We start from the raw sequence: 13,949 nt of genomic DNA, 5'->3' as shown, positions 1-13,949 counted from the left end.
GACTAGTAAAACTTAACAAGCTTTCTTCCAAAACATGGGGACATTCCAAATCTTAATTCTGTGTTACCTTAGGTTTAAATGTAAACTCTTAAACTGTTATTTTAACCTTGCTTGAACTCTTTAAATATCAGTTTTATCATCTGTAAAGAGAAAATGATGCCTATTACTATGTTAACTAAGAAGGTTAAATGATCATCTGGCATGTTAATAAGCACCCAATAGATTTATAATTATTGGAAATTCTTGTAAGAAGACAAAGTATAAAATGCATATGATACACACAGCGACTGTTAGAAATGCAGTTGATAAGTTTGATCTCTATTCCTGAGCATTCCTTTCCCTATGGGAAACTTAAATAGTTTTATTGATGTGTTAGTCTAAATTTCTATAGATATAGTTATAATATGTACAAGTATATATAAACATATTTAATGAAGTACTTTCACTCTAAATGCACAGCTCAATGATATTTACATTGGTATATATGGTACCTGTTTAATCCTCAATCAGACAAAATTCTGCCTAAAGAATGTATTTCTAAAACGAATAGCCAACATCAGATATATTGTATTGGTGAAATAAAATATAAATTATTCCATTTAATTCAAAAGCAGAATAAAAAGTTCACATTAATCCTGTTTATGCATCATGCTGTAAGAGAGATGACAATTAGTATGTTCACTGCTGTCTCACTGAATGGAAAAGAAATTGTAAGTAACTATAACTGACTATCTGTCCATCACTGCCTAGATGACCCAAGCAGACAGCCCTACATAAATATCAAGCAACCGAATATCTATTAGACAGACAGAAACTTCACACGTCATTTGAGGAAATGTTAGTTTGGAGCAAAGAGTTTAAGCCACAAAATCAGAAGAGATAGCTACTGTGGGGTTGGAACTGATGGAGGAAACATATATAAACTTTAATAAAAATGTGATGAGAACTTTTACAAAGATAAAAATTAAGGTAAAAAGATGTGCTACAATCAATTTTAAAATTAATTTTTAATTGAAAAATGAATAGATAATTAAAAGAATAGTTATTACTGAAATGTAAATTTTTTTAGGAAAGCAAATGAAGGAAATCTCCATAAATCTACAAGAATAGAAATCATGTTTCATATTATTAATACTATGGAAGACATACCAGAGGGCTTAGTGTGTGAATGATAGTTATTGCAGAATTTAGAGTATGTGTGGGAAAGAGGTTATGAGGAAATACTGGGAAAAACTTTTCTAAAGTGAAGAAAGAGTGTAGCTTTGACGGTAAGGGACTCTCTGAGTCCTAAATAGGGTTTCTTGAAATGATACAACCTTTTAATGATATACCAATTATTTGGTATAATTCAAAAATATAGAAGAAAAAAATCTAATCTAGACAGAAGAGAAAAAATTATTTGCCAGAGAAGCAGATGCATGGATTCTATATCTCCTCAACACAGGAAACTAGAAGACTAAAAAACAATAATTACTCATGATTCAGGGGAATTAGCTAAGAATCCTAGCACAGATACGTGTTTTGGGGAGGATATGAAAGGCATTTGAGACATGAAAGATTTAAATGTCTTCCATTTGCCCTTGTCTGAGGACATGAATTTAAGAAAATACAGCATTGTGTTATCAACTAAAAATTGAATCAGAACAAAGACCTCAAAATAGGGGAAGAAAAGCAAAATAATAATAATAATAATAATAATAGAAACAGCAATGAAAAATTACACCAGTAATATTTGTTTAAAGACCATTATTTTTGTAAGATTAATTGGATCCCTTGTATGTTGCTAAAGAATCCAGTTGCTTCTTTTAAATTCTTTTTGGACATCTTGGGCAAGTTCAAAAATTTATTATGCATTTTTAGTCTTCCAGGTGATTTCAGGCATTAGTCTTGGGAATTTCCTGCTAGTAAGTGCTATGGTTTCTTCTTTTTTCAGCATTTAATATCAGTTTCCTCAATATTCTTTCTGCCTACATGAAAAGCGTTTCACTAACCTTTAGAGCTTCCCCATCTCCTCCCCTATCACTCTGTCCCAAAGCCAGCATCATAAAGTTTTAAAGTTTTCTAATAGTCAGTTTTTCATCACTGTAATCAAAATATCCTAGAACAATTTAGAGGAGGAAAGGTTTATTTTGGCTCATGGTTTCAAAGGTTTAGTCCATGGTCAGCCAGTTATAATGCTCCTAGCCTGAGTAAGACAAAAAATCATGGCAGAAATGGTTGGCAGAGTGAAGCTGTTCAGTTCCTGACAGCCAGGAAACAGAGTAATTGAAGTCTTAGGAACAAAATATAAACCCCAAAGTCACACTGTTACCGACCTACTTCCTCCAGCCACACCCTATATGCCTATATTTAACACCCAATATAGTAGTCCTTTCAAGTTATTAATTCATCAAATGGCTTCATCCACTGATTAGGTTACAACTCTCACAATCTAATTGTTGCTCCTCTGAACATTTCTTCATTGTCTCACATGAGCATTCCAGGGACACCTCATATTCAAACCATATGTAGCAATGTACTATACTATCAGTTTTCTCCCTTTTAAGTGTTATGTATTCAAGTTAATAGATGTGTTTCTCTGACTTTAGAAATTTTAGTTTTTCTTAGAATAGACTTTGCCAAAGCAAGATTATATGATGCTTTAAAGTTTAAAGTTTTATAACATTTTCCTTTACTCATTATGCAGTTTTGTTTATCTACTTATATCATGAAGCTTAGATACCTAATTTTTCTATGCAAATACAATTTTCCCAATAATGTTCATTGAATAGTCCAATGTTTTCCTTACTAGTTACAGAATGGTTAAAGGCATAAAATTGAAAAGAAACAAAATTGTATTATTTACTGGCAGGATGATTGTGTACATAGAAAACCCTAAACCACAAGGAAAACAAAAATAATTAGAAATACTAAATGAATTTAACAAGATTGCAGACTACAAGGGGACACAGAATCATTTTTATATATAATAGAAATTGATATTTATAGTTTGAAATGCAATGCCATTTTAATTGCTTCAAAATGCATGTCGTTTGACCCAGGACTGGCAGTTCTTCTATTGACCTATAGTAGTAGTCTGATGTTTATACAATTTGTGTATGAGGGTATTTTGTGTACAGGGTTATATGCACAAAAGCATTATTAAAACATTATCTATAGTAGAAAAAAACCTGTAAATAACTTGTATGTATTTGAACTAATGTGACTAAATTAAGGCATCTGCAGATGATAGAATATACATAGCAGTCTAAATTAGTAAAAATTTTATACAAAATAACATGAAAAAATCCTTGAAACAAATTAAGGTTAAAAAGACCATAGATACATGTATTATACTTAATGTGTTCTTTTACATGAAATTATAGAAACCTAAAACTATGGTTCTGGAGTAAAACATAGCAAGCTGTTAATGGTGGTTAGATTTTGAATATTGAAAGAGGGGAGATTGAAAACAGAATCTTAATTTTTTCTCTATTTTTCTTTAGTGTCTAAAAATTTATATTGAACATTGGGTAATCATGTACCATTTGTGAAATAAATAGCAGATAAATAAGAAAAAAACTTGTTCGGGACAAAGCTTTTGTTTTCAAAAACATAACTTAAATATAAAATAAATGACCATAAAGATATAACTTATTACAAAACTTGCCCCCTAGTCATGAAAAACTAGAAGTTTAAACATAATACATGAAAAATTATTTTTAAGTGTCGATACAACAGATAGTAGGATATGATCTTGAAGAAAGAAGAAAACAAATGAGGTTAGCCAATTGCCCCAGTTTTTTATATGGAAGCAATTTCTGAAAAAATCCAAACTCTACAAGGATAACATTTGTAATGTCTCACATCATTCATAAATTAGTAATGGTTAAAAAAATGTAGCAAACTGTGACTCATAATCAGAAGGAAAAAAAAATCACAGAAATCCAGAAACAAAACCAATCAAACCATCAGAGAAGGATTCTCTAAACAGACATTAAAAATATGCTGAATAACTTAAAAGGAAAATATGAATATAATGAAGAGTTAAATTGAGTACTAAAAAGAATTAAATGAAACTTAGAGACAAAAGCTTAGAAGTAAAAAAAAGTTCAGTTTACACACACATATATATTTAAAATTATTTGAACAAAAATCTCAAATTTACAGAAACAGTACAAGTATAATACAAAGACATTTTTCCTGAATCAGATTAAAGCTACAACCTGATTGCCCATTGCCCCACAAATTCTTTACATGCAAGGATATTTTGTATAAAACCACAATTCAAACATCAAAATCAAGAAATTAATAAAGGCATATTTCTACTCTCTAATTTTCAGATGTCATTCAAGTTTTTCCAATTGCCTGAATAATATTCTCTAAAGCAAAAATGATAGTTTGTCTTGTCTCTTTAGTTATCTTGAATGTAGAACTTTTTTCAGCCTTTTTTTGATTTTTATGACCTTGATACTTTTGAAGACTATAGATCAGTTATTTTGTAGAATTTTCCTCCATTTAGGTTTGTCTGATTTTTCCTCTTGATTAGATTCAGGTTATATATTTTTGGCAGGGATATCACAGAAGTAATGCTGTATTCTTCTCATTGTATTCTTCCAGAAACTCTGTTATTCTGATTCTTCTCATTACTGATGGTATTAATTTGGATCATTTGATTAAAGTAATGTATGATAGGCTTCTCCAATGAAATATTCTTTTTTCCTTTGTAATTAATTAGTTTTACTTAAAAGTAGGTTCTTTGAAACTATGTTTATTTTCTATCCTCATCCAACTTTTAAGTTTATATGAGTATAGTTTCATATTGGTCAATGGTTTAAAATATATTATCCTTATTTACTGCATGGCAACATTGTTTCAGATTAGGCTAGTGAGAGCCACTTCAGCCACTTCTCGCTCCTGATCATTTTCAGGCTGATCTCTCTCCCGCTTTTCCTGCCCCAGACCTGGAACCATTCATTCCTCCAAGGAGGTCTGGCTCCTTTTAGTGAGTGTACATTGCTATGGGGCATTGCTGCTCTAACACCTGCTCAGTGGACAGAGCTAGGACTATGTGTATGCATACATTCATATGCATTTTACATCTATACTTATTTATTTTTTAAATTTATTTTTATCGTAAACAAATGGGACACATCTTGTTTCTCTGTTTGTATATGAAGTAGAGGCATACCATTTGTGTACTCATACATTTACCTAGGGTAATAGTTTTTGATTCATTCTGTTATTTTTTCCTTCCTCCCACCCCTCTTTTCCTTCTATACAGTCCCTCCTTCCTCCATTCTTGCCCCCTCCCACCCCTCATCCACTTACCAGTGAGATCATTCATCCTTTGTTTTTTTGAGATTGGCTTATCTCACTCAGCATGATATTCTCCAATTTCATCCATTTGCCTGCAAATGTCATAATTTTATTATTCTTTATGGTTGAGTAATATGGGCTAAGGAAATGAACGGACACTTCACAGAAGATCTACAAGCAGTCAACAGATAATATGAAAAAATGTTCAACATCTCTAGTAATAAGAGAAATGCAAATCAAAACTACCCTAAGATTCCATCTCACCCCAATTAGAATGGCGGTTATCAAGAATACAAGCAACAATATGTGTTGGCGAGAACATGGGGAAAAAGGTACACTCATACATTGCTGGTGGGGCTGCAAATTAGTGCAGCCAATCCGGAAAGCAATGTGGAGATTCCTTAGAAAACTTGGAATGAAACAACCATTTGACCCAGCTATCCCACTCCTTGGCCTATACCCAAAGGACTTAAAATCAGCAGACTACAGTGATGCAGCCACAACAATGTTCATAGCTGCTCAATTCACAATAGCCAGACTGTGGAACCAACCTAGATGCCCTTCAATTGATGAATGGATAAAGAAACTCTGGTATACTTATTTTTATATTAACCAACATTTATATTTAAATCCATGATTTTACATTGACAACTTGATTTAAAATTCAACACCACAGATTCATTCTAGGTTTTCTATTTTGTTTTTCTCTCTTTTACTCTTCTCTCCTCTCTCTCTCTCTCTCTCTCCTCCCCCCCCCCCCCCCCCAAAGCTGGTCTTGAACTTCTGAACCCAAGCTATCTGGGGCTACTGAGTGACCTACCAAACCTTGTATTCCGTTCCTTTTTGGACACTGAGAAACCTGGTTCCCACTATTTTTAATATATTTACTTATTTGATCAATTCCTCTTTATGTAGCCAAACATTTATCACTACAACTGCCCCTCTTACCTGGATACCCTTCTCATACAGTTTTGGCCCTGTTTCCCATAAGGAGCTATCCACAGACTTGGATGCCCTCTTCATCACTCTTGAAATCTGATTTCCCAGCTGGCTGCGCTCACCTTTCCTTGATATCACAAAGCCTGGCCTCCTGTCCATGGCACACTGTATTTACTGAACTCAGACCATGCCCTACCCCCAGGAAGTCCCAACATGGACTCTGACCTTTCCCCATACAGGATCTGATACACTTTCCTCTCCCTATACACTGTAACATAGAACACTGTTTTCCCTGCCCATTGCCAACAGCTTTAGACTTATTTTTTCAGTAAATGAAGAAAAGTTAAAAAAAAAAAAAAACTTAAAATGCATATATAATGTAAATCAGTGTGAGAAACTATGAAAACTCCTACTTTATGGTCTGAGATTAATGTATTTGCAACCCCTTATTCATTTATCTGTGAAACAATAATAATGATGAAAGCCATTAATAAATTTTAAAAATGCTTCTCATTTTTAAGTGTAGTCCTATTTCTCAACATCAGTTGCCTCTTATTAGGTTCATGGGTTTAATCAGAAAACAAAGTATAGATTAAATAAAGTTTCTGTCTTTAAGGACCTAAAAATTCTTAAGAATGAATTGTGAAATTATGTGCAAAATAATAATCTTGTTCCACATCAGCATATCTAATAGCATAAGGCAGATAATATTAGAATTTTATTTCTATTGTCTAAGATAGTTACATGTTTCTGACAATGAAAAAGTATTGGATTTTTAATCTAGTATTTATTCATAGTTAATACACATAGGATAGACTAAGCACAGTCTGTTTATATGTAAAAACACCTTTTTGCATATTACTGGGAACTTAACTACCATTCTTTTTTCATTTTTTATTTATTATCAGTGAATGTCTGATCACTAATGATACACATGAATATAGTGTTATCCAGTGTTATAGTGCTTATTTCTAGCTGATGATGAAGTGACTAGAAACTTCCTACTTTTTCTTGATGTTTTATTATATTACTGGTAATACTTTCGGTCTTTCATTATTATTAATTCATTTAGTATTCATTGTGATAATACTGATCATAATAAATTTATTTCAAATTCATGTAGATGACATATTTTATTCACTGCTATAGGATTTTCATTGTAATTTGGAACTAATTAATATACCATTAAAATAAAGTGTTACCCACATTTTTCATTTTAAACATAAAATGTCTAGCAGTTCATGGCATATTGTATGAGTATTCAGCATCCCAGTGGTAGCCCAAGTATCCGTAAATTTCATTTTTAAGCAGTTAAAAAGAGGGCAACAGAAAAATGTGTATAGAAGTCAAATTTTAGCACATAAGTAAAAGCTTAGCAGTAAGTTAACTAATGATTGATTCTTTAATGTTTCTTTCCTTTTATTTGTGGTAATGGCAATGTCCTTATTAGTAAATATGTGCTTGTTTTTATATACATTATGGTTTATATTCCAAAAAGGGTTTGTTTAATTTTCCATTTGACTAGGTTCACCAGGAAAAATTTAAGAACAGATTCAAAACACAGTGAATTTGATTGCTTATTTTCTATATTCTAATGACAATTATAAGTAAAGAATAGGTTCAATCTAATATGTTAATAGCTAATAGGGTAACAAATACCAGCTCATAAAAAAGTATTAGGTGTAACTGTGAACCTTATTCATAGTTCTCTTCCTTCTTTTCAGCAACCAGTTGTTGACTGTTGAGGGGGAAGGAAAAGCAGTAATACAAATAAAAATATATTTTTAAAATGACATGTATATCTAGTATAGTTGCATTAAATGTTAGTGTTTTTTTAAAGGTTAAATAACTGTAGGAAACAGCTCTATCCCATTATAATACTTTATTTCTCATTAGTGTAGCTCAGTGAAATTATATTCCTCACCCTCTACAGTCTTTGACTTGTCCACTCTGTTGAACATGGTATTCCTCTATCTTTGCCATATTTGCTATAAATTACATTTATGATATAGTGGCATAATGGCATAAATGACTTTTTTTTTCATGTTCCCCTGCCACATTTTGTAAGTGGATATGATAGAAATGATGATTTCTTTTAAACTTGTAATTCCTTGAGCAATAACCTTGTTTTCCATGACTTCTTCACAACATTTGGCACTTCTTAATCATGTCTAACTTGATGTCTTTCCATTAACTTCTGTGACACTGTATTGTTTGCATCTTACAATTGACCTCATTTATTTTTTTCTTTATTTAATATCATTCACTATAAATATAAGTCAGAGATTATTAAACCTTGGGAATGGGTGGTTCCGCTTTTCATAGAGATATTCAAGCTCTTCACTTACCTTATAATGTATACAAAACTCTGAAAACCAGCGTTTTCTGCCTTGGTTTCAACTCTTATTTGTCTCCCTCCACTCCCTCCTTCCCTCTTTTTTCCTTCCTCTCTTCCATAAACATTTGCTCAATTCCTCAATGTATCAGATACTTTACCATTTATAGGTACATAGATGTCAATAGAATGTGAGCCCAGTCCTGAAATAGAATATTATAATTTGTACATAGAAGAAAGTTTAGCAAACTATGAACATACATCTCTTTGTGAGTTTTAGTTGGAAAATAATTTAAAGAAGAGGGAGTAAGTTTGGAATGGTCTGAAGGCAAGAGAGAATATAGCCCATTCAGAAGACTATTATAGTAGAATAACTCTATCATAGGGTGGAAATGGAGAAAGAATATGTGGAGGAATATGTTTGGCCTAGACCTGGAACAGCTCTCATTCTAAGGACTTTAGACTTCTTAATGAAGTCTTGAGATATTTTATGCGGGTCAGCATTAAAGTATTTTAGGAAAATAAATAACATGATTAGACTTCAAAAGATCATTCAAACAGTCTATTAGAGAATAGAATACAGTGCAAGAAAACAACTTGTCTGGGAAACAAGACTCTTCCAAGTAACTTGATGAAGGCTGAACTAATAAAGAATAATTGCTTCACAGTTCAATGTGAGCAGTTGAGTGAATAATATTGCCATTCCCAATAAAGATAAAGCAGGAAAAAAGCTACTCTAAGAGGAAGAGGGAGGAACATGTGTGGATGATGAGAATAAGATGGGGTCTTTGGGGTACGTTGAAGTTGAGGTACCTAAGATATATCATATATTTTAGATATTCAGATCAGGAGAGCTTCCTGATCTTTGAGAACCTACTCAAATGCTTCTTTTGATTCCCCTCCTCCTTTACTCTTTACTAAAAACAACATTTTATGATTCTAAATTCTGTAGATATTTACTTCTTATACACTATTTTACTTTGTATTTTCATTGACTGTTGCTATTATTTTTCTGGTCCATTAGTTTGTAAGCTTATACTTGGGAACATATAATATGTCATATGTATGTCTTTGGTTTGAGCGGCATGCTCACTTGCACACAATTTATATATGATCAATCTTTTTAAATTAATAAGATTGACAAATAGCATTTTTTCTATAATCCATAGAGATGTTCATCATTATGTAATGATACAATAATAATCATCTTTTATTGGGTAGGTATTATTGGACAGTCTTTCTACTAGATTCTTTATAATATACCAACAAAAAGTATTTTAGGTTAAAACAATGAGCAAATCTATCCACAGAGTGAGTTGCAGAGTTAGTATTTGAATGAAGGTCTTTGTGCAAAACTAAGTGTTTTAACTAGGCTAGGCCATGGTTCATATTATATTAAATGTCCAAATTCTTTAGTGTTTAATGCCCAGAAAAATCTAATATGTCTCTTAAATTTGAAAATTTATTCCTAGTTTTCTAAAGATTATATCAGTTAATTTCATTTTTTTCATGCATGGTTATTATAAAATGATTTAATGAACTCAGAAATTAAAAATTTCTTCTTTCAGATTTTATTTCCTAAAGATGAACACTGTTAATAATTTCCTCTGTACAGAACCAGATTTTTCTCTGAATGCATTCATAGACTTATATGTACAGTCCAAATTGCTTGGTATAAATTTAAGAATACAAAATACTGCACCATAGTGTTTTTTCAAATTTACTATTTTACTGTTCATGTTCAGACATTGATCTACTTAATTTTTTTTAAGGACAAAATTGTGTTCCGTTCTTTAGGTTGTTCCTATTATTTTAATATCACAAATAATATGTTATAAAATATTTTTATGGAAGGAATTGCTAAGTCATCCTTTAGAGTGTTCTTCATGTCTTCATACAATTTCTATTATAAGTTGTTTATATTTTCTTTTCTGTTAATTGTCTTTCTTTTGCTGCTTTTGGAATAGGCTGCTTAATGGAGTAATTTTTGTTTCATTTGTTTCCCCAAATAATACAACTATAGCATAAAGTTTTAATTTTTCCTCTTTATGGGATTCCAGCTTATATACATAAGACCTAACAGACTTGAGGAATTTATTCTTTAATTGACAGCATGCTGGAGTTGCCCAAAATTCAATTTCACAATGTTTAAAAAATGTAGAATATTTCATATATGCAGAAGGGTGTTTACATATATAAAGATCATAGAAAGAACAGTTTGGAAAGTTGATCTGATATCCCCATTCAGCTTAATAAATCTTATTCTGCCAAGGCATTTGAAGTTTTTTGTCTGCCTTTCACATCCCATCCCTTCTCTTCCCTGCCCTCCATCTCCATCCTGAAGTTTGTGTTTTGTCATTCCTATTACAGTTTTACTAAATACTATGCACTCCTAATGAACATTCCTAAAAGTTCACAAGTTTTCATATATATATATATATATATGAAATTATTCACAAGTTTTCATATATATATATATATGAAATTATTCTGTATGTGTTCAAAGAACAAACTGTTTTCTCTGGCAATGTCATTGAGTCTTTGTTGTTATCAATGCCTGATATACATAGTCAGAGAAAATTTTGGTCTTTGCTTTTGATGTTGTTGTCATTTCAATTCCTTAGTCGCTAGGTTTATTTTATTGCTTTGGGAAATTGGTGCTACAGCAAAGTTTCCATATCATATTTATGAATGGATTAGGTGCATTCTTTCTTTTGCCTTTGCCTTTCTTCTTCTCTCTTTTAATTTCCATTCCTTTTACTTAAAAAAAAAAAAAAATCCTTCCTTCCCCTTTTCTCCTTCAGAAGTAATGATGATTAAGAACCTAGTCTCTAAAGCCAGAAAATCTAGAATCAAATCTCAACTCTGAAACAAAGATGTGAACCTGGGCATATTAGTACACTCTTTTTGCAGTAGTATTGTCCTTATTAAAGGGAGATTGGATTATAACTATCTATGTAATAGTGTTGAAAGAATTATATAGGAGATAATTCACTGACACATAAAGTACTAATTAATTAGTAAAATGTATTTTTTCTCTGTTTCTCTTAACAGCTCCTTTCATGTCTTTCTTTTACCTATAATCAACAAAGTTATTAAGAGCAATAGGGTACCCATTGGCCCTCCAGAAACTCTGTCATCCTAAAATAGGAAGGATTCCAATCTTTTAAGTAGTTCTATTGAGGGAAGCTTGTGAGAGGCATGCCTCACAGAGACGAAATCTACCAATAGGAATGTTGTTCCCTCTGGTAAAGACAAATGTTGAGTGTTAGTGTAGCATCAATTATCTCTTGAACCCATTGTAAACACAGTGTGAAAAAAATAGATACAATTACTGTCTTTTGGATTTTAAAGTTTAGTGGAAGAGATCCTCGTCATTAAATAGTAGTTAAATATGAGTTTATTAAATATAATGAAGAGCTGTAAGGGGATAAAATGGAAAGGCCTAGTCAGTTTGGGAAGTCAGAGAGGACTCTGGAGGAAAGGAATTTAAATTATTTTTTCTCCAATGCAGAGTACAATAATGTTAGCTAAGAATACAATTTGAATACAGATCTCTTTTAACAAATCTAGCATATGCAATACAAGCATATAATAATATCTTTCTTTTCTTCTAATCCTAATTGTCCATAGTGGTCTTACACCCCATAATTATTTCCAGCAAACTTCATTACATCATGTAGTAATTTTATCATGGTTTCTTCCACTTATTGTCAGGTAATGGAAAGTATATTAAAGTATATTATCACATGTGACTTTTATAGTTTATGCTACATTTAACATCACCTTATGTAATCTAATTTTTCTGATTCTGTTCATACTGTATTTCACATCTGGATCATTGACTTTAATACACAAATGTTCACATCCTTCTCAGACTTGCTAGATAACTCTTGTTCTTGCTTATCTAATACTATAATCCATTTACTTGTTTTCTGCAACTGGTTGCTAATGGCATGTTAAGTGCTCATCTACTCTCTCAGCCAACCTTATAGTATTGTTCAAGAATTTTATTGTTTGAAGTTATTTTTCTCCACTCTATTTTTGTTCTAAATATGTGTTTGACATTGTTATAAAAATATGTTTTATGTAACATTATGAAAACCAATAACATATTCAAGACAACAATTCTGAGGGAACTTTTAAACTTTAAATAACAAAGAAAAATTTTCAAATGTTAAATAAGAAATAAACAACTAGCTATTCTCTATTCATGGGGCAAACATAAAGTGCTAAATATATACCAGCCAGTATGCTGGAAGATAATTACTTCATGCTCTACTATAGTTGACCTAAGCAGTATCACTTTATTAATTGGAAATGGAAAGGGATAATACCAAAGACATAAATTAAGAACTGTTTGAGGGCTGGGGAGATAGCTCAGTTGGTAGAGTGCTTGCCTTATAAGCACAAGGCCCTGGATTCGATCCCCAGCACTACAAAAAAAAAACCCAAAAAAACAAAAAAAAAGAACTGTTTGAATAAACCTTGTCTTACTATAAATTTAAGAACTGAGTTTCTTATCTCTTTTTAAGCCCTATCGCCTAACCTCCTGCCTTCTTTAACTTAAATGAACTTTCTAAGATTCTAATTATATTAGGCACTTTTGATACATTCACTTTACTTAGAAGCAATTCATTTAACTAATGAACAAGTTAAATATGCAAGTGTTTTGGTCTGGCATGATACATGTACAATGGCACTTAAACAGTAAATTCAAGAAATTATGTAATTAAAATAATGACAAAATAACATATTGCTTTTTTTTAAGTTTCCTGATAAAAGTTGCTGGTACATTAATTAGTTGCAAAATAGAGGATTATAAAAATAAAAAAGTAAAGCTGTTGAAAGCTCATGACTTCTCAGAGAAAGGTTAATTTTAAAAACATAACATGATTTTTGAAATGCTTTTTTAATTTGGTATATTAATTTTATTTAAAATGATATTCAGATTATAATTATCATTTTAGAAAAATTAAAAATTAAGGTTAAAAGGTTGACTTGCTTTAGCATTATATTAGTTACTAATAAAATGTGTTTTAAACTTCTTTTTTCTAGTGTTGTTGATCAGTTTAGAAAAAAGGAGAATGATGCAGCTGTTAAAATTCAGAGCTGGTTTCGAGGATGTCGAGTTAGGGCATATATCAGGTATATTGATTTTATTATGGAAACTTAAGATGTAACACTAAAATATGTTCCTTAGAAAATGTAATGTACTATTCATTTCCAATAATCTCTTTTTTTACTCATAGAAGAATTTTAAATTGCATTATATCTTTTCAAAAGAAAAATATTTAGTATTTTTTGTCTTTTTTTTTTTTTTTTTTACCAAAAAGCTAAGTTATATTGGTCATGTCTGTACTTTCAATAATTTTCA

General features: G+C 31.2%; 1 protein-coding gene across 4 annotated transcripts in view; it reads left to right on the top strand.

Annotated features, from left to right (window-relative positions):
- Positions 1 to 13,949, top strand: part of SPATA17 (spermatogenesis associated 17) — a 279,874-nt gene that overhangs the window by 4,392 nt on the left and 261,533 nt on the right. For 3 of the 4 annotated variants that reach the window (XM_079107174.1, XM_079107176.1, XM_079107173.1), the window contains exon 2: positions 13,631 to 13,720. The exons of the other annotated variant lie outside the window; for it this stretch is intronic. In XM_079107174.1, the coding sequence (XP_078963300.1) occupies positions 13,631 to 13,720 (90 nt within the window). The remainder of the gene's footprint in view (positions 1 to 13,630; positions 13,721 to 13,949) is intronic. 4 annotated transcript variants of the gene reach the window in all.

The sequence above is a fragment of the Sciurus vulgaris genome (genome assembly GCF_902686455.1).
Source record: "Sciurus vulgaris genome assembly, chromosome: 12".
Taxonomy (NCBI): domain Eukaryota; kingdom Metazoa; phylum Chordata; class Mammalia; order Rodentia; family Sciuridae; genus Sciurus; species Sciurus vulgaris.
The sequence above is the reverse complement of the archived record's forward strand: the minus strand, read 5'-3'. Positions and strand labels throughout refer to the sequence as shown.